General features: G+C 37.3%; 1 protein-coding gene across 1 annotated transcript in view; it reads left to right on the top strand.

Annotated features, from left to right (window-relative positions):
- Positions 1 to 1,424: 1,424 nt before the first annotated feature.
- LOC115216962 (low-density lipoprotein receptor-related protein 6) overlaps positions 1,425 to 22,516 on the top strand; it is a 91,916-nt gene continuing 70,824 nt past the window's right edge. The window contains exon 1 of the mRNA XM_029786433.2: positions 1,425 to 2,430. Coding sequence (XP_029642293.1) covers positions 2,376 to 2,430 — 55 coding nt within the window. The 5' untranslated portion in view covers positions 1,425 to 2,375. The remainder of the gene's footprint in view (positions 2,431 to 22,516) is intronic.

Here is a 22,516-nt window from a genome sequence, read left to right as displayed (position 1 = left end):
GAGGAAGGGAGGACCTGCTGGACAAAGCAGAGGAACACCACCCTCCCGTGGTCCAAGGGAAAAAGAAGAAAAAAAAAGAAAAACGAGACATTTCTGGCAGTTTGTGACATGCTGCCGGCGTGTCCTGATGCTCCTTCGGCGGGTGTGCTGCTGGAGGAGGAATTTGTGGTCTTCTTCCACAAGGGAGGGACACTGCAGAACTTGATTAAGAAATTTGAAAGGAAGGGCCAGTGGGAGGGGCTTCTTTCCTGCACGGAGAACCCTGAGTATCCTTTGCAGGTGGCTGCGGAGGTCATATGGGAGATCAATCCGTGCAGGATAATGAATTCCTTCCCAGTGAACTCCTTTAAATATATGGCAAAGTGTTTCTTAAATGAGGGACATATTCATACGGCACAGAATGTTTTCACCTCAATAGACGTCATTGATTGGTTGATATAGCAGAAATTGAAGAAAAACAACAACAAATATCTTACAAACTATAGAATTTTCTCAATAAAGCCAAGAGAAAAAGATGTTTTATAAACACATTCTACCAGTATACGAAGTTTAAAAGTGTTTAGTTACGTGGAAATTATTTTTAAAAACTGCCGTTCAAACCGAAAAGGTCCCTTTTTTGTGATTGTATATTCTTTTATATTGCATAAGTTATTATAAATTTCAATATATTGCATAAGTTACCTGTGGCTTTGTGCTTAATATAAAAATATCGATATTTATTAAATATAGAGGCTAGATATTTGAGGGAGACAGAAGTTGTGACATTCATGGCTTTTCCAAGGGCATTAACGTCAATATTTACATTCAAACCGAAATCGAAACAGGCCCACGGACTCTTCTCGCGAGTCGCTTCAGTTTAATTCGAAGGGGATCGTCGAATAAGTTTACAAAATGTTTGTTGTTTATAGACAAGTGCAGCACGTCACCCAGCAGAATTCAAGGTAAAAATAAAGTCTTGGACTCCGGCCTTGAAGCTATTTCACGCCACTCATATCGATAATGTCCTTGACAAGAAAAGCATATATATCGTATCAGATCCGTCTTAGTTGCATTATAGGCCCCTGGGCAAATCAATGCACTGGCCCGATAAGTATGTATTTGACAGCAAGCCACTGTATAATATACGTAAAGCAGAAACGAGCCTCGAGACCCGTGAGGTCCCCGGGCAAATGCCGAATGCACCCATGCTTTAAGGTAGCACTGTGTCATATACTCGTATGCCCTGAGATCTGAGAACTAATATTTATCATGTGAGAAACAAGCAAGACGACAGCGACCGAATGAGTGAGAAAAGAAAGGATTATAATCGAGCACTTGGCTACTTTTCGTAAAGTTGTTAACATTAGGAGGAGGAAGAAAAAAAGTTCTACGTCTGAGGAGGAAAAACAAGGAGACCAATGATTATCCCCCTTGTCTGCTATAGTTTGAATCTCTGAGGAATTGCTATAAAAAAGCTGTCCAATTATCGACGTCGTTATGTTAGCAGTAAAGGTTTTATGTGTTGTTTATAAATCATCTTTTGCACACATATTTATAGAAATATGACGCTTGGATAGTTTGGAAAGTTTTATGCGAATACTAGTAGCCGTCGAGTTGAAAGAAGTACTCCCTTGGAGGTGTTGTGTGCCAGCATTTTTAGTCCACATTGAAAGTCGCTGGGAGCTGACATACCATGGAAACGTGGCCGACTCCGACTCAATCGCCCAACTTGTGCTAGAAGCAACAATAATCAGCGTAGTGCAAGTCTGAGGAGGAGGTTAATTGGATATGGAAAGGGCCGATTTGTGGTAAAAACCTGGAATAAGCAAAACAGAAAACGGCCTAGGCTTTTTAAGGTAAACTGAAAGAAAGCAAGGTTGTAGGAAGGGGAAGCACTGGAGAGACGACGACGGGGGGAGAAAAAAAAGCTGTTGTGAAACGGGGGAGGTCAGTATAATGAGAAGAGATAGAGAGTGAGTGAAGGAGAGAGAGAGAGTGAGTGAGTGAGAGAGAGAGAGATGGTAATGATAGTGGATGACACTGCACACTCAACATGATGCTGCTCCCGACACTGCCAAAACTTTGGGCACCGCTTCTAAATACCAAAAAGAAAAAGAAAAGTAATTAACGGACTTTGCAATTAAAAGCAACGTTTTGTCGTCGAATCGTCAGAGACTCAGCCAAGAGGAGTGATATCTTAATACATAAGCATATATATACCAACATTAAATAATTGAAAGAAATTGAACATCATGCTCAGTTTGTGTTTATTGACGATAGACGACGGGCTGGGTGAAAGTTAAAAGAATGATCGCTCGGATATGAGGCAAAAGGCTGGATGATCTGCAAGGCTCTACCATCACCGTACTGCATATTGCAGATCGGCATTTTATATCATGGATACCTTCTTTAACTTTTACCTGCTCAACACGCTATTTTGGAGTTGTTTAGGTGAGTGCCTTTACCCTATATTGTTTATACAATGTTTACACATTTGTGTATGTATGTATGTGCTTTTATGATATGTGCGCGTGTAATGGCTGGTTACAAAAAAAAAAACTTGATACTACCTTCTCACAAATCGCGCTATAATTTCACTGTCGAGGAATTTATGTCTGTCCTTTATCTCCCAGTTTTCTTTTTGTTCAACAACGCCTCGAGCCCGTGGATTGTTTCGTCGAAATTCTGCATGCTTTGTTCCAAACAATTACAATGTACACATTACACGAATCGGGGGACTTGGCGAGCTGTGAAATGTACATGTGTGTGTGTGCGTGCGTGTATGTATTATATATATACACATACACACACATACATAAATATATGTATATATCTACACACACGCACATGCATATGTATGTGTGTAATGTGTATTTGGCGAGCTGTGAAATGTGTGCGTGCGTGCGTGTATGTATTATATATATATACACACATACGTAAATATATGTATATATCTACACACACGCACATGCATATGTATTTGTGTATGTCTATACATATGTATATATACGTATATATGTGTATTTACGTATATATATGTGTGTGTGTGTTGTAGACATTGAGAGATATGATCCGCCATATTGTGCTCTCTTTCCATATATGCATGTAGCATGGATTTTGTTACTCCATCTTCTCCTTTTTGGCTTTCCCTTTCTACCTTATCTCACCTTTCACCGTTTTATCGATATATAAACGTCTTTACTACATATAGATAAAAATTATCGATTGATATCTTTTCCTATCTTTCCATATACCCAACTCTATTTTTAGCACCTTATCATGCCATAACAATTTCTGTTACCTTTTTTTTTCTCTATCTTCTCTAAACTGTTTATCAATAGTTTTGATATCATACTATACACCACACTACATATCTCCTGTCTTACTATATACTACAACGTTTTAATACCATCTACGTGGTCGCTCGACCTGTGAGAAACAGCAGCTAAATTCCTCCAAATACTATATTACCATCATTAAAAGAAAAGATTTCTAATGCAAGGTACCCTTTAAATATACAAAAAAAAAAAGACGAGTAGTCATGGTTGGACCGCCTCTGATCATGCCTGCTCAGTCAGAGCTAACCTGGAGCTTGAACAACGACTGTGCTATACCATCTACGTGGTCGCTCGACCTGTGAGAAACAGCAGCTAAATTCCTCCAAATACTATATTACCATCATTAAAAGAAAGGATAGATTTCTAATGCAAGGTACCCCTTAAATATACATTAAAAAAAAACACGGGTAGTCATGGTTGGACCGCCTCTGATCATGCCTGCTCAGTCAGAGCTAACCTGGAGCTTGAACAACGACTATGCTATACTATTTAGTGATAGTGCAATACCATACTATAATATATTCTTCATCGATAGTATGGTAACTTATGGCGTAATATTCTACTACCTTACCAATTTCATAGCCACACTCCAGACAATCTAACCAGTTTTATGATAGTCTGTCTACCAATACAGCCTAGTACTATACAGTACAAACTATTAATTGAGTTTATTATCATGTTTGAGCCATAGATTACTACTACACTCTAATGATATACCAGACTTAATAATATACAATAGGTCTAACCATCCATGAGATTACACTCTATCGATAGAATAGTATTTCACTAAAATTTGTCTCCAGACAGATTAGTGTCTTCAGTGACTAAGATTTTCTCGTCTTAGTATAACAATATTACTGTGGATATTTCTATTTCGTATTTTTTTTTTCTTCACCTTATTGTTTCGGCTCTATACGGTCAGGTGTATTTTCTGCCTTGACCGAGGCCTTTATCTAATCCCCTCCTTTGTATGTTAAATTGCTATATATATATATAATGTATGTGTGTATATATATATATATATATATATATATATATATATATATATATATATATGTAGATATGTGTATATAATGTGTGTATATATATATATTATATATATATATATGTAGATATGTGTATATATAATGTGTGTGTATATATATATATATATATATATATGTAGATATGTGTATATATAATGTGTGTATATATATATATATATATGTGTGTGTGTAGATATGTATATATATATGTAAATATGTATATATATATGTGTGTGTGTAGATATGTATATATATATGTAAATATGTATATATATAATGTGTGTGTAGATATGTATATATATATGTAAATATGTATATATATAATGTGTGTGTGTATATATATATATGTAGATATGTATGTATATATATGTGTGTGTGTATATATATATATGTAGATATGTATGTATATATATATGTGTGTGTGTATATATATATGTAGATATGTATATATATATATGTGTGTGTATATATGTAGATATGTATATATGTGTGTGTGTATATATAAATATGTTATGTATATATGTGTGTGTGTGTGTATATAAATATGTTATGTATATATGTGTGTGTGTGTGTGTATATATATGTAGATATGTATATAGATCTGTGTATATATGTAGATATGTATATATATATATATGTGTGTGTATATATGTAGATATGTATATATATATATATATGTGTGTGTATATGTAGATATGTATATATATATGTATGTGTGTATATATATGTAGATATATATATTTCTGCATTTACACCTAAAATGACATGAGGGGGTGTTTCCTCCTTTCTACCACCACCACTACCAACAATATTATTTTCTCTTCGACATATCTACTCAGATATTCACCTAGTTTTATAATAATCTTTTTTTTTTTAAATTCCTTTTATTTTGCGATGAGTTTTTTCCCCCCTTCCTTCTTTCCTTCCTTCCTTCCTTTCCTTTGTCATAAACTTGTAGCTTCGGTTATTTACGTTTTCCATTCCATGTGTTGGCAAATATTCTAACTTCCTTTTTCACGATATAATCTAGTGTACAACATTTACTATTATTAACTGTAGAGCCAATGTGATGAACCCCCCCCCCCTCTCTCTCTCTCTCTCTCTCTACACGATCGGTCGACCTGCTGAAAATAATACTCAAATCTCCCTCAGAGACTACACTCTATCGCCTTGGACAATGTGGTTCTCCTAAGTACACCATGCCTAGGAGCAAAACGGGACGATGACAACAGGGAATGCCTGTGATCAGGGTTGACTTGGAGCTGTTTGCATTCTGTTGTACTTTATCTTTTTGTTTTATAAACTCTATCATTATGTGTAGCGACTGTCAACAAGATCTTCATGGTCCGTCTCTCTAGATACTAGATTTCTGAACTGTTCGATAACAATATCGGGTCTATTGTTCCGTCACCGCCTCTCTAATAACATTCAGTAACTATAAATATTACCATTTGTCCAGTTATCTTTCTATACACACACCAAACCACATTTACTATTTCGCCATTATCTCTTATCAAATCTAGATTGAGCTAAATGCTATTTGGTCGTGGCATTTGATACCTCTCATTCCAACCGTTTTCTTCATGTTATGCCAGTCAAAATCGGTTTTGGAGGTGGGAATTAACAACTTCATTTCCAAGATTGTGGTACAAGCGAATCTCATATATCTAGAATGTCTAATATATATATATATATTTATAATTCCCCACAAATCCATAGTGGTGCTGGGGAAGGTATGTCTAAGTTGATAAAATCGACACCCGATATATTACTGTTACTTGTTGTAGAGTCGATGCTAAGGGACAAGGATGAGAAGTTAATGTCGATCTCGGATGAATTTGAACTCGGGATATTACCGAAATACTATAAGGCATTTTTAGTTTCTCCTTACGATTTTTGCCACTCCATAGTCGTAATGTAGCCAGAGCCACTATATATCATGGACACGGGTAGACACATTTCATGAGACAGGATATGAACTGCTGACCTCTCGACTGTATGTGTCCCTGTCGCTCTTGCTCTGCTGTTTAATAATAAATTCTGACACTGGCGACAAAAGGCCTCGAATTTATAGCGAAGTATACTCGGTACATGACTGATATTTACATAAGCAGAATGTGGACACAAAACAACTGTTTGTCGTTTGGTCTCTTCTCCATTTGTGCTTTGTTACTAGCGATCGTTATTAATTTACTTGGCAAAAGGCCACACATTTCGTAGGGGAGACGTATCGTCTACTAAAATTGACCCCAAGGGGGTAAAAGTCAGTGTTGAGACATCGGTAGTATTTGAACTCGGAACGTAGAAAAATTATATTAGATAATCAGGTAAAATACCGTTTGCTTCCAAAAAAAATAAATAAATAAAAAAGGTTTTGATCCTTGTCCCCTAAATTGTTCCCCAAACTCTATTTGTCTTAAGTTGCACGTAGATTTATTATTTTTTTAAAGAATAATCTAATGGAATTAGGTAACGACTGAGCGTACTGGTCAACAATTTATCGACCGAGCCGGACAGGTCGACTGTAATTTATTTATTTTTTTAAAAATCTAGAACTGTTTCAATTGGAACTAAGCTAGCCATAGATGGAGAAATGAGAATTGTCCAGCAGTTCTTCCCAGTTCACTGACCTAACCGCTCTTAGCCATGCGAAGTAGTTGCAATTAAAAACAATGCTGTGTGGTGCGACTAACGTTTCGGGCGGTGCTCGTCCATATAAGTCACATGGTTATTGTTAATTTCGTTTACTATATTAAAATATATATATATATATAAAAATCCAATAAAAACTGACCTATTTATCCTCGAGGTAAAGCTGTCGTTGTTTTCAATCTTATTTTCCACACATGATAATAATAAATACATTTTATTTTGCATTGCATTCAAAACCATTATGCACGAACAAAAAAAAAATAAAATAATTGTTTGATATTCTAGACTATGAAATCTACAAGTTCACATTTATACTGTAAGCAATTCAATGAAAACACTGAAACAAATTTTATATTGAACTTAAACCGACCGTATCTTATAACACACACATCCACAGAGCTTAGGTGGGTTTTGGTCATTATTAGCCCAGGCCATGTCTAACTTTATAGCATTGCCTGTGGTAGTCTTTTGAAGTGGTGTTTTAGGATAATCATGGGCAAACTGCGACCCCCTCAGGATTCTCTGAAAGGCACGCTTAACGAAAAATTACCTCGAATTCTTTTCGTGTCCGTTTCTAGAAAAAGTTTGTCCATGCCGTAGAGTTTCGTCGGTTTTTCTGGTATTTCTTGGAGGAATTTGTCCGGGGTATTGTTTGAATGTTAAAAGGGTAGTATTTTCCTTCGTCGATTTCTTACTAAAAGAAAAAAAGCATAAACATTATTTGACTTAGAGAGCCTCACTTTTGTAGAGAAAAAAAAATGAAGATTTACATTGTCTAAAAACTCTTTCGGGAAATGCTTAAACTGTGTCATTACCAGGGATTCTTGAAGTTTATTCCATGTTGGGACTACTGTATCTACATTGTTCAACTAAATTGTTCAACAAAAATAGTTTGAAAACGACTTAGAATTTACAGTTTTGTAAGAATCGTTCATACAACTTGAGATCACCTATTTTTACTCTGACGAAGGGTGTTCCCCCGAAACGTTCGTCAACATTTCATCCTCGGGCACATGTATCTCTTCATTTTTTTTTTCCAATCCGATACTTTCCAGAGCAGGCTTATCAGTTCCTTGACGGAATTAAACTGACCAACCTCTAGAATCAGTTGATATAGAAGTCTGTTGACCACACTTATATTGATTTGAGTGCTGGTCGACAATAGTTACCAACTTCATTTTTCTTCTCCAAGACTTCCACACTATTTCCATTTATTAAATCTCCTGGTTACTATTATTTCTGTTTGATATTTGTGTGAAGGACGCATAATCTAATAGTTAGTTAGGGGTGTTGCATCCATCGCAGGATCGTAATTTCGATTCCCAGACCAGGTTGGTCATCGTGTTCTTGAGCAAAACCCTTCATTTCACATTGCTCCTGTCCACTCATCTACAAATGCGAAACCCTTTCAACGAACTGGCGTCTGTTCCGAGTGTATGTTGTAATCTCTCTTGGTCACGTATGCGTTATGGAACCCGGGTAATTGGCCCCATAAATTTTTGGACTGGAGACTAGTAATACCCAGGGGTTACCTTCACTATTTGTAAAACCGTTGCATTTATCCCATAAGATATTGCTGTCGCTATCTTTTAGGTTCTCGCGACCCCACTGGATGTCTGTCAGCTAATGGGGCTGCTTTGTCCCTTTTTTTTTCTCATCTACTGTCGATTCGCTTCTACCCTGTATTAACGTGGAGGTCACCCATATTTTCTTATGTTGTGATCGCCTTCATCGAAGTCTTACTAATGTGTGTGTGTGTGTGTGTGTTTTTATTCTTTCCAATGGTTAATTGCTGCCGACCGTCATTGTTGTGGATGTTCCTGCTATTATTGTTTTTCATCACACCGCTTAATAACTGCCCCCTTTACAGCTTAATTGTTACCGTTATTTACAAGGGACCCTCTCTACTTCATGACCGTTCACTCTGCTAGGAATAGCAACCAAATCATTCTGGCTAAATCACATCCAACCGTCTTAAAGGAGCCAGGTCACATTGAATAATTGGCATACCTACACTTTCCTACCCGACTTTGTTTCCTCATAACTTTCAGAAAAATGGATATCTTCTTTCATTGAAGTTTTCAACAAATACCTTTTAGGTTTATGTCGGAATTTTTTTGTGGAATTTTTTTTTTTTTTTCGGAATGGTCAATAAAGTCTCGGATAATTGATTTAATCCAGTTGACTTTTGTTTTTACACAGCTTTCAGAAAAATGAATATTTTTGCAATGAAATTTTCTTATTAATCCTAGACGTTACAGTATGTAAATATTTAGTAATTAGTAATTATCTCGACTGAAATGCCTTTTATCACAGGACAATTCAATTAGGATAGACCAGGGACTAACAATAACATCTTCTATTACTCTTTCTGCTGCTATTACTATTTATTTCACCCTTTCTGGTGTTATGGTTCCCTAACCTTTTATCTGCTATTGTAGTGGACTCCTCTTAAAGGCTGCTTTCGATTTCTTCACACATTTCTCTCCCTATTTTGCTATCCCGCGGCTGCTGTCTGCCCCCTGTCGATCCCCTCATTATTTTATTTTATTTTTATGAAGTTTCAGGTTTACTGGAGGAGAGGAAGCGGGAGGTTGTGACATTCATGTCTTTCTCAGTTGACACTTGGTGGTGGCGGTTGTGACAAGCCCCTGCTTGGGAATTGAAACGGGGTCGTCGAGTTTAAATCATCAATGCACAAAAGGTATTTTAGAAGCGGCGTACACACGCTTCTTGTCAGAAAAAGAAAAGAAAAAATGTCCCTGACACATCGATCCCAGGCCCCCTTCTTAACCCTCATATAACTATTGAGATTAGTCTGAAGCAATCTTTTAAAGTCAGGTTCTTATTCTATTGGTCTCTTTTGACGAACCGCTAAGATCCGGGGAGTACTACTCGCGAACAGTGGTCCCGGTGCGCGCACTCGCGCTAGCTAGTCGTAAGTAGTCGATCCTACAACGACATTTTAACCCTAACCTTAGTTTGTTAATAAAAATAATTTATTTACTTAGTTTAAAAAATTATTTACTTTGTTCGAAAAATACTTTATTTTATTTTATCTAGTTTCAGCTCACGAGCTGTGGCCATGCTGGGGCACCGCCATATTATTTAATTTTCTTTTGATATGTATTCAGCCTTGAAATGCAAACATACGCGCGCCGCAAGTCGTTGTAGGATCGACTACTTACGACTAGCTGGCGCGAGTGCGGGCACCGGGACCACTGTTCGCTAGTAGTACCTATTTCATTACTACCCACAAGGGGCTACACATAGAGGGGACAAACAAGGACAGACAAACGGATTAAGTCAAATATATCACCCCCAGTGCATAACTGGTACTTAATTTATCGACCCGGAAAGGATGAAAGGCAAAGTCGACCTCGGCGGAATTTGAACTCAGAACGTAACGGCCGGGGACGTATACAAACCAACACCGTCTTCAAGCAGTGGTGGCGGTGATTAACGCACGTGTGTGTGTGTTTGTGCTTCAGAATTTTAAACAGTTAAAGATATAATGCCGTCTGCTAAGCTCCTCCAGATACAATCTCGGTGTTATTAATGAAGAAAAGCTGTGCCGTGAATAAAGGGAAATTGTTTATTAATTATTTGTGTTTATATTATTCATTATCTTTTAGACTCTTTACTCGTTAAAATCGTATTTTTTTTTAAAAATTAAAAGTTTTGCATTTTTTTTTAATGAAAGAATGAAACCGATGTTGGGTACTACTTGAGAACAGCGGTCCCGGTGCGCGCATTCGCGTGCTCGCGCATCCGTGCTGGCTAGTCGTGACTAGTCGATCCTACAACGACTACCTTGCAAAGTAAATAAAACACAAGATAAATAATTTTTGTTAAACAAAGTAAATAAAACACAAAAACAACAAAGTAAATAATTTTTTAAACAAAGTAAATAACACAAAAACACAAAGTAAGGATCGACTAGTCATGACTAGCTTGCGCGAGTGCGCGCACCGGGACCCCTGTTCTCAAGTAGTGCCCCGATGTTGTCTACAATTTCCATTTGTATTCGAAATTGAAATAAACATCACTATCTGTGTGCATATATGTGTACACACACATTCCGCCGAGGTCGACTTTGCATTTCATCCTTTCGGGGTCGATAAATTAAGTACCAGTTACGCACTGGGGTCGATATAATCGACTTAATCCGTTTGTCTGTCCTTGTTTGTCCCCTCTGTGTTTAGCCCCTTGTGGGTAGTAAAGAAATAGGTATTTCGTCTGCCGCTACGTTCTGAGTTCAAATTCCACCGAGGTCGACTTTGCCTTTCATCCTTTCGGGGTCGATTAAATTAAGTACCAGTTACGCACTGGGGTCGATATAACCGACCCAATCCGTGTGTCTGTCCTTGTTTGTCCCCTCTGTGTTTAGCCCCTTGTGGGTAGTAAAGAAATATATATGTGTACACACTCACACACACAAGGCGAAGGGTTATATCTAATCTAGATGCTGGACTCCCGTCTCTGGGTTTAGATATTTCCCTATTATCAAGCTTGCTGCTGTTCATTATTCATTCAACCCGGGGCCAGCTAAATTAGTACCAGTCATGTATTAGTACCTTGTCAATCATCTATATATATATATATACCCTAGGGAAATGATGTGTGTGTTACAGTTTTAATCATTGTCACAGTTCAACCTCCTCCGCCAATACTTGTCAACTGAAGCCAGGCAATTTTCCCTTCTCTCTCATAAACCGTCTAATTATATGCGTGCAGTAGTAATTAAAACTGATTTCTGTGAATTGCTTGACAATTGATTAACTATTTTCTTGCCTAAATGCTAGGATATCGGCTGCGATTTTTTTTTAAACAGACCTTTTTTTAGAATTACAATTAAGTCTATTTACTTCTCACGTTCTCTCTCTCTCTCTCTTTTCTATATGTGTGTATATATGTTATATATATATATATATATATATATATATATATATATATTGTGTGTATGAATGTTGCGCATTTGTGCATGTATACATTATTTGTTTATGTAGGTATGCTTACATATATTTGTGTATATATGTGTGTATGTATGTTTTATATATATATATATATATAATTTATTATTATTATTATAACAATATAATATTTAATAAATATATATATATATACACACATCTAATTATTATCATCATTATTACTATATGTATATATAGTAATAATGATGATAATAATTAGATGTGTGTATATATATATATTTATTAAATATTATATATATTTATATATATATATATGTGTGTGTGTGTGTGTGGTTATATATGTTAAGATGTATGAGTATGTTTTAGCACAAATCAAATCAACATAGAGCCAATGTGGTGGTTTTGTCTTGGCTAGAAATCGCAGCCAAATTTCCTTTCAATCCTTCAATCACACCCTACAGTCTTCAGAAAGACAACATATATAAACCTACTCGGTTCGGTTCAATATCAGAGATCCAATGCAACCCCCCCCCCAAAAAAAAACACAACAAAACACTGGGTGGTCATAAGCTGGAGCGCTTTCGATCAAAGACCTGCTCCATCAGGGCCCACTTGCATTTAAATAACATATTTTGCCTTATGTGGTATCTTAAACGTTTCTAGGGGTCTTTCCTCACCAACTCATTTCTTTTACTTTAAATTTGTTTACAAGAGAAAACAAATAGGCGCATGAGTGGCTGTGTGGTAAGTAGCTTGCTAACCAACCACATGGTTCCGGGTTCAGTCCCACTGCGTGGCATCTTGGGCAAGTGTCTTCTGCTATAGACCCGGGCCGACCAATGCCTTGTGAGTGGATTTGGTAGACGGAAACTGAAAGAAGCCTGTCGTATATATATATGTGTGTGTGTTTGTATGCCTGTGTTTGTCCCCGATGCTGGTGTGTTTACTTAGCGGTTCGGCAAAAAGAGACCGATAGAATAAGTACTGGGCTTACAAAAGAATAAGTCCCGGGGTCGATTTGCTCGACTAAAAAAAGGCGGTGCTCCAGCATGGCCGCAGTCAAATGACTGAAACGAGTAAAAGAGTAAAAGAGAGGAAGAGTAAATCTTCAATTGATGTACACTTGTATTATCATTATCATTATTATCATTATTATTGTTGTTGTTGTTGTTTGGTTGGCATGTTGTGGAGAGTATAAAGCTGCTAACTGCCATGTTGTCAAGTGACCCGAATGTTGATGCCACCCAACTTAACGAGCTACCACCACCACCACCACCAACCAGCACCACCAGCACCATCAGCCCCTCCGAGTCGAGTCCGTCGTCGTCTCCCTCTGTTTACTTACTGCTGATGTTGACCCAGCTCGGCTGCTTAGATTCACTAACAGTAGTAGGCCAAATAACTTTTTTTGTGTGTATGTATGTATGTGTGTGTGTATATATATTTATATGTATGTATGTACATATATATAAGTACACACACACACATAAAATTATGTTTGTACATATATGTATGTATGTAAGTACATATATGTATGTATATATGTAAGTATGTATATATGTAAGTACATATATAATATATATATATATATATATATATATATATATATATATATATATATATATATATGTATATATGTTTGTAAGTACATATATATATGTTTGTAAGTACATACAAACATATATACATATATGTATATATATATATAAGTACATATATATATGTATGTATGCAAGTACAAATATATATATGTAAGTACATATATATATATGTATGTAAGTACATATATATATATATATATATATATATGTATGTATGTATGTATATAAGTATATATATGTATGTATGTATGTATATAAGTATATATATGTATGTATGTATGTATATAAGTATATATATGTATGTATGTATGTATATAAGTATATATATGTATGTATGTATGTATATAAGTATATATATGTATGTATGTATGTATATAAGTATATATATGTATGTATGTATGTATATAAGTATATATATGTATGTATGTATGTATATAAGTACATATATGTATGTATGTATGTATATAAGTACATATATATATGTATGTATGTATATAAGTACATATATGTATGTATGTATGTATATAAGTACAATATATATATATGTATGTATATAAGTACACACATATATATATATTATATATGTACACACATATATATATACATACATGTATGTATATGCGTACATACACTTCTTGTCAGTAAAACAATTCCGCCCCACCACCTCCGTCTTTCATTTATAAGCATGTGTATCTTCACATCTGGTTTGACACTGGCATCTCTCTCTCTGCCCCAGGCAGCAGATCCTCAAATATCATTATTCCAACAACAGCTTTTCCTTTCTTCTCGTGGCAGGATAACTACTAATGAACAAACGTGTGTGTGTGTGTGTGCGAGAGAGAGAGAGAGAGAGACAGAGAGGGATAGGGAGGGAGAAAGAGAGAGGGAGAGAGAGAGAGGATAACTACAAATGAAGAAGTATTACACCCCAGTTTTTTTCATCTTTGGACAAATTGGACTGACTGTTTGTTTTTAAGCCTAGCACTTATTCTGTTGGGTGCCTTTGCCGAACTGCTAAGTTGCCTAAATGTAAACAAACCAGCACCGTTTCTCAAGCAGCAGTGTGGGACAAAAACCACACACATATGTGCAATGTGCTTCTTTCAGTTTCTTATTTCGTTACTACCCACAAGAGGCTACACATAAAGGGGACAAACAAGGACAGACAGATGGATCAAGTCGATTATATCAACCCCAGTGCGTAACTGGTACTTATTTAATCGACCCCGAAAGGATGAAAGTCAAAGTCAACCTCGGCGGAATTTGAACTCAGAAGGTAGTGGCAGACAAAATACCACAATGCATTTCGCCTAGCGTGCTAATGTTTCTGCCAGCTCACCGCCTTCGGGCTTTCAGTTTCTGTCTACCAAATTCACTTCCAAGGCCCTGGCCAGCCTAGGGCTATAGTAGGAGATACTTGCCCAAGGTACTGCACAATGGGACTGTACCCAGGACACATGGTTAGGAAAGCAAGCTTCTTACCCATACAGACGTGGCTGCGACTGTTATTTCAAATAACTGTTTTCTGTCATTTGTGGTGGAATAAAACATAATTAACTTTCATATGAAATTAAGACGGTGAGCTGGCAGAATCGTTAGCACACCAGGCAAAATGCTCTATGGCATTTCATCTGTCTCTATGTTCTGAGTCCAAATTCTGCCAAGGTTGATTTTGTCTTTCATCCTTTCAGGGTCGATAAAATAAGTACCAGTCGATCACTGGGGGTCGATGTAATCGATTTAATCTCTCTTACAAACTTGCTGGCCTTGTGCCAAAATTTGAAACCAATATTTAACTTACATTTCATATTATATACTCTTTACTCTTTTACATGTTTCAGTCATTTGACTATGGCCATGCTGGAGCACCGCCTTTAGTCGAGCAAACTGACCCTAGGACTTATTCTTTGTAAGCCTAGTACTTATTCTATCGGTCTCTTTTGCCAAACCGCTAAGTTACGGGCACATAAACACACCAGCATCGGTTGTCAAGCGATGTTGGTGGGGACAAGCACAGAAACACAAACACACACACATACATATATACTTACATACATATATATATATACACAACAGGCTTCTTTCAGTTTCTGTCTACCAAATCCACTCACAAGGCCCGAGGCTATAATGGAAGACACTTGCCCAAGGTGCCATGCAGTGGGACTGAACCCAGAACCATGTGGTTGGTAAGCAACCTACTTACCACACAGCCATTCTAACGCCTATACCTAGAGTTTTTTCTTAATCTTTTGACCTCAACTTTTTTTTGAGGGGGGGGGGGATTATTTAAATTTTGCCACCTTGAATCAGCCAGCATTTACTATTAACTACATTTATTTTAATAGATAATCTGAAAGCTTGATGACATAGCTTCAGGAATGAACAAACTGATTAATAAAGAAAGAAAATGAGAGCAAGATATATTCTGAGGTTCCTGTTTGATTAACAAAGTTAAAATCAACAGATGAGAATAAAATATCTAAAATATTTCCTTTGTAAACCATTTCATTGATTGACACAATAGTTTGTAGTGGAAAATATTTGTATATCAACGTTGAAACTAATGAATCTCTATTATCATAAACCTAAATCTAGAAAAATAATTGTCTTTCAAAAAATTCATACATACATATGTATATATGTATATAAATCTATATAAATGTACTCACACACATGTATTCGTATACCTATATATATATATATATATATATTTATAAAAATAGGGTAAAGTAAACTTTAGAAATAGCAGCCAAAAATTTGGCTATTTCTTCTACTGCAAGAAAAGTCTCCCAGACAATGCATACTCAGAAATAACTCACATAGGTATAAGGATGTGATCTTTCGTTGATTTTTCCCTTATACCTATGTGAGTTATTTCTGAGTATGCATTGTCTGGGAGACTTTTCTTGCAGTGGAAGAAATAGCCAAATTTTTGGCTGCTATTTCTAAAAAACTCGGTATGTGGTAAAGTAAATTATTTTACTTTACCCTATTTTTATAAATTAATATTTCAAATATACCGTAAATACCCTTTTACTCCACCACCAAATGGTATATACAGGTGCTTACAATTATCAAGTACTCACCCCGAATTTCTGTACTCAACTTATATATATATATATATGCAATTGTTTATATATCATCATTATTTAACGTCCGCTTTCCATGCTAGCATGGGTTGGATGTATGACTGAGGACTGGCGAACCAGATGGCTGCACCAGGCTCCAATCTTGATCTGGCAATATTTCTACAGCTGGATGCCCTTCCTAACGCCAACCACTCCGAGAGTGTAGTGGGTGCTTTTACGTGCCACGGGCACGAGGGCCATTGAGGCAGTACTGGCAATGGCCACGAAAAAGTCGTGTTTTTTTACATGTCACCTGCACACCGGCACAAGTGCCAGTAAGGCGACGCTGGTGATGATCACGCTCGAATGGTGCTAATTATGTGCCACCGGCAGGAACACCAGTTAGCCACTGTGGCAACGATCACGCTCAGATGGTGCTCTTAGTGCTCCACTAGCACGGATGCCAGTCATCGAATTTGATTTCGATTTCACTTGCCTCAACAGGTCTTCACAAGCAGTGTCCAATGAAGGTAAGGTATGCATAAGTGGGCTGGTTACACCCCTGGCATAGTCCACAAGGTTATGGTCTCACTTGGCTTGCCGGGTCTCCTCAAGTACAGCATATTTCCAAAAGTCTCGGTCACTGGTCATTGCCTCGGTGAGGCCTAATGCTCGAAGGTCGTGCTTCACCATATAAATCTATATAAATGTACTCATACACATATGAAATCGACCCCAGGACTTATTCTTTGTAAGCCTAGTACTTATTCTATCAGTCTCTTTTGCCGAACCGCTGAGTTACGGGGATGTAAACACACTAATATCGGTTGTCAAGCGATGTTGAGGGGACAAACACAGACATACATATATATATACATATATACGACATGCTTCTTTCAGTTTCTGTCTACCAAATATACCTATATATATGTATGTATATGTATATATATGCTGGGATAAACAGAAAGGTCTTTTGTTCTCTAGCAAAACAGTATTTAAATAATATTGGGTAAGCATTTACCCTATTATCAAGTTGCACCAATAATTTTAAAAATTATACGTACATATGTACCTTTGTACATACATGTGTATGTATATATGGTAGACAAAGGGCCCACTGAATTAGAAAAAAAGAAGGATGAATAACTCACAAGAGCTGTACTGTACATGAAAAATCTAGTTACAAGGAATAGATAATGTAAAATGTCTTCAGACAGTATTATAATTAAAACAAGTCTCTATTTAATATGATGTCGTTGATTTGGTCAGATATCGCTATGGTAACATAATCTTGCTTAAAACTAGATTAATGTTAATTACAATTCTGTTAACCCAAGAAACAACAGCAAATTTCTCGAATAACAAATGTCATTCTGTAACTCTCTATTTATCTTTCTCATTTGGCTGGTCAGATATAATGACCATAATTGAAACTTGTGCACACATTTCTCGTTTACTCCTTATAAATCATTACTCTCGGCTTCGTGCTTTCCACGTTGACATGGGTTTGGTTTCAATTCTAAAACTGCCTCTCTTGGACTGTCTTTTTCTTTCTAATAAATCTTGGTTCTTTTAATAACAGTACTCTTTACTCTTTTTTACTCTTTTACTTGTTTCAGTCATTTGACTGCGGCCATGCTAGAGCACCGCCTTCAGTCGAGCAAATCGACCCCAGGACTTATTCTTTGTAAGCCTAGTACTTATTCTATCGGTCTCTTCTGCTGAACCGCTAAGTTACAGGGATGTAAACACACCGGCATCGGTTGTCAACCGATGTTGGTGGGGACAAGCACAGACATACATACATATATCTATATACATATATACGACGGGCTTCTTTCAGTTTCCGTCTACCAAATCCACTCACAAGGCTTTGGTCAGCCCGAGGCTATAGCAGAAGACACTTGCCCAAGGTGTCACACAGTGGGACTGAACCCAGAACCATGTGGTTGGTAAGCAAGCTACTTACTACACAGCCACTCCTGTGCTTATTTCACAATTGTTCTCAATTTCTTTTTTTTTTTCAAGTCTTTAATCATCATTAGTAACTGCTAATTGCTAGCTGGTGCTTTTCTATCCAGTCTACAAAATTGAAATCTAGTATTTCAAGATGGAAATTGGCAATAGAAAAAAAAAAGCATGTCGCCATGGACACAGGCATGGCTGTGTGGTTAAGAAACTTGTTTTGTCACCGCATTGTTTTGGGTTCAGTGCCAGTGTATAGCACTTTGGACAAGTGTCTTCTACTATAGCTGTGGGCCGGCCAATTCCTCGTGAGTGACTTTGGTAGATGGAAACTGGGAACCTGTCATACAAATGTGTTAGTGTTTGTTTGTTTACATCCCTGTAACACGTAACTTAATGGTTTGGCAAAAGTGGCTGATAGAATAAGTACCAAATAAAAAAAGTACTAAGGTCAATTTCAACTAAATTCTTCAAGGCAGTGCCCCAGCATGGCCACTTGTTTCAGAGTGAAACAAGTAAAAGGTGAAAGATAAAAGATAGCTGAATTAAGAGCCCTGGCCATTCTAAAGCTTGTATTAATCATCATCAGCATTAACATCCGCTTTCCATGCTAGCATGGGTTGGACAATTTGACTGAGGTCTGGCGAACCAGATGGCTGCACCAGACTCCAATCTGATTTGGCAGAGTTTCCTAATGCCAACCACTCCAAGAGTGTAGTGGGTGCTTTTACGTGTCACCGGCACGAGGGCCAGTCAAGAGGTACTGGCAACGGCCATGCTCAAATAGTGCTTTTTATGTGCCACCTGCACAGGAGCCAGTCCAGCAGCACTGGCAATGACCTTGCTCGAATGTTTTTTCATGTGCCACCAGCACAAGTGCCAGTAAGGTGACGCAGGTAACGATCACACTCGAATGGTGCTTTTTACGTGCCACTAGCACGGACGTATCTTAAAATATCAACTGTATGTTACAGAAACTTAATGCAATATATTATAAATGTTTAGTGCTGCAAGGAAAAATTTTACTTAGAAAAAAAACTTCTTTCCTTTCATCCAGGGTTTAGCCCTAATTCACTTTCTGTCTTAGGTTTGCTTCCTTTCGTCCTTTAGATCAGGGGCTCTCAACCAGGGTCAATATGGCCCCTGGGTACCCACTAAGCATTTTTGTCTGATACACTGACAATCTGTCAGCTTGTTACCTTGTGTGTGTATTTATTTTATAAGCTTTTAAGTAATCACAGCACAATGACCAAAGAAAATAGTCTAATAATGGGGCATATAAGCCCTCAATGGAAAAAAGTAGGTTTTCCCCACTCACAGGAAAACCTACTTTTTTCCATCGAGGGCTTATGTGCCCCATTATCAGACTATTTTCTTTGATCATTGTATGGAGATCGCTTATAAGCTTTAAGCTTATAAAGTATTATCATTATTATTTGCAGAATTGTAAAAATCGAAACTGCTTAACAAAAACCATCGCAGTAAAAGCATATATATACATATATATATTACACATAAATATATTTATTACAGCAGTTTAGAAGCCCTTGATAAGTGAGTTCCTCTATTTAGGTTTTGATTTTGAGTGTAACCACACATTTCACTTAGATTATTGTTCTTCCTAAAAAAGTTATGAACATCATACAATTTTTATTTTTCCAACCTTATAATTCTAAGTCCTTTAATTCTGTCACTCATCATCACTGTTATTTTAATTTCCACTTTTCCATGCTTGCATGGGACAGACAGTCTATTGAGGCAGGTTTTCTATGGCTAGATGCCCTCCCTGTCACCAATCCTCATCTGTTTCCCTATGGCCAGATGTGTTATAAAGACTGGAAACTAAGTGTACTGTTTGCCTGACAATGACACTCTTTTATACCTTTCACGCCTTGTCAAGACAAGGAGATAAACACACACACACACACACACACACACACACATATTTAGGGGAGTGGTCTTTCATTTTCTGTCTACCAAATTCACTCACAAGGCTTTGGTCAGCCAGAGCCTATAGTTGAAGACACTCGCCCAAGGTTTCACACAGTGAGATTGAACCCTGAACTATGTGGTTGGAAAGCAAGCTTACTACACAGCCATGCCTGTACCTTTTTTTAAAAAAAATTTCATTAAATCACTATTCTTCAGTAATAATTTATTAGCCCTTAAATCTGAAGCTTATCCCCAAATTTTTATGATGCTTCTCGGATTGCCTATATTTTGCGTTGTGAATTCTGTTTCCCTTGAGATTTCTCTGACAGAACTTCAGTGAAGGCCACAAACCACAGGCTGAATTGCTTTTTCTGTTTTTACTGGACTTCCTTGATATTTCGAGTCCCAAAATGATGAAAGCTAAAATTTGATGACAGAAATTTGTATTGGATTTATTTTCTGGCAAGCATCTCAATTCATATTCATCTCCATCAACTTCTTCATTTGGTATTTGACTGTGGCCAAACATCATTTATGTTTTACTTGTTCGGTCATTAGACTACTAAAGAATTTTAACCGAATGAATCAACCCCAGTACTTTTTTTTTAAGGCTGAAACTTATTCTATTGTTCTCTATTGCTGAACTGCTAAGTTACTGACACACACACATGAGAGGCTTCTTTCAGTTTCCATCTATCAAATCCACTCAACAAGGCTTTAATTGACCTTAGGCTATAGTAGAGGATACTCTCCCATGGTGCCACACAGTGGGATTGAACCTGGAACCATGTAGTTGGGAAACAACCTTCTTACCATACAGTTATCCTTTCTCTCTTACTTGCAGTCATTGGACTGCAGTTATGCCAGGGCACTGCTTTGAAGGGTTTTAGTCAAAAGTACCGACCCCAATATGTATTCCATCCTTTGCTGAACTTATAGGTAACAGGGACATAAACAAACCAATACCAGTTGTCAAGATGTGAGGGAGTCATAACTTATGGGCTAGTGGTTAGGGCATTGCACTTAGAATCACAAGATTCTTATTTTGACTCCAGGGCTGGCAATGCATTATGTTCTTGAGCAAAACACTGCTCCAGTCATGTTGCTCCAGTCCACTCACCTGTAAATGAATAACCCTCTGATGGTCTAGTGTCCTGTTCAGTGGGAGTGTTGATCTACCCACCTAGCTGGTGGGGTGAAATCATTCGATGGCTACAACGATTGCAAAGAGGTGCATTGTAACCAGTAATGCTTAACAACAGTAGTCTTGTTGATGCAGTAAAATATATATATGTGTGTGTGTGTGGAGGCGCAATTGCCCAGTGGTTAGGGCAGCAGACTCGCGGTCGGAGGATCGTGGTTTCGATTCCCAGACCAGGCGTTGTGTGTGTTTATTGAGCGAAAATACCTAAAGCTCTACGAGCCTCCAGCAGGGGGTGGTGGCGACCCCTGTTGTACTCTTTCACCCCAACTTTCTCTCACTCTCTCTTCCTGTTTCTTGAGTAACGCTGCGATGGACTGGCTTGCCATCCAGCTGGTGGGGGGAATACATACGCCACAGAAACTGAGAAACTGGGCCCATGGATTTAGAATGTAATGAGTCAGAAGAGATACCACTAAGCAGATTTTCTGAAGTTTTTATAATTTTTACCAGCTCACTGGTAAGAATGGTTTCAAATTTCGGCACAAGGCCAGCAATTTCAGGGGAGGGGTTAAGTTGATTACATCAACCCCAGTATTCTTATTTTATCAACCCTGACAGGATGAAAGGCAAAGTCAACCTCAGCAGAATTTGAACTTTGAAATGTAAAGATGGATGGTGTGCTGCTTAGCATTCTTAGGATTCTGTCAGTTCGTTGCCTTATTGGCCGTAATAATTCTTTCTACTGGAAGCACAAGGCCTCAAATTTGGGATTACATCACCTTCAGTGCATAACTAGTATTTATTTAATCGACCCCGAAAGGATGAAAGGCAAAGTCAACCTCGGAGGAATTTGAACTCAGAACGTAGCGGCAGACGAA

Source organism: Octopus sinensis, linkage group LG11 (genome assembly GCF_006345805.1).
Source record: "Octopus sinensis linkage group LG11, ASM634580v1, whole genome shotgun sequence".
Lineage (NCBI taxonomy): Eukaryota > Metazoa > Mollusca > Cephalopoda > Octopoda > Octopodidae > Octopus > Octopus sinensis.
The sequence above is the reverse complement of the archived record's forward strand: the minus strand, read 5'-3'. Positions and strand labels throughout refer to the sequence as shown.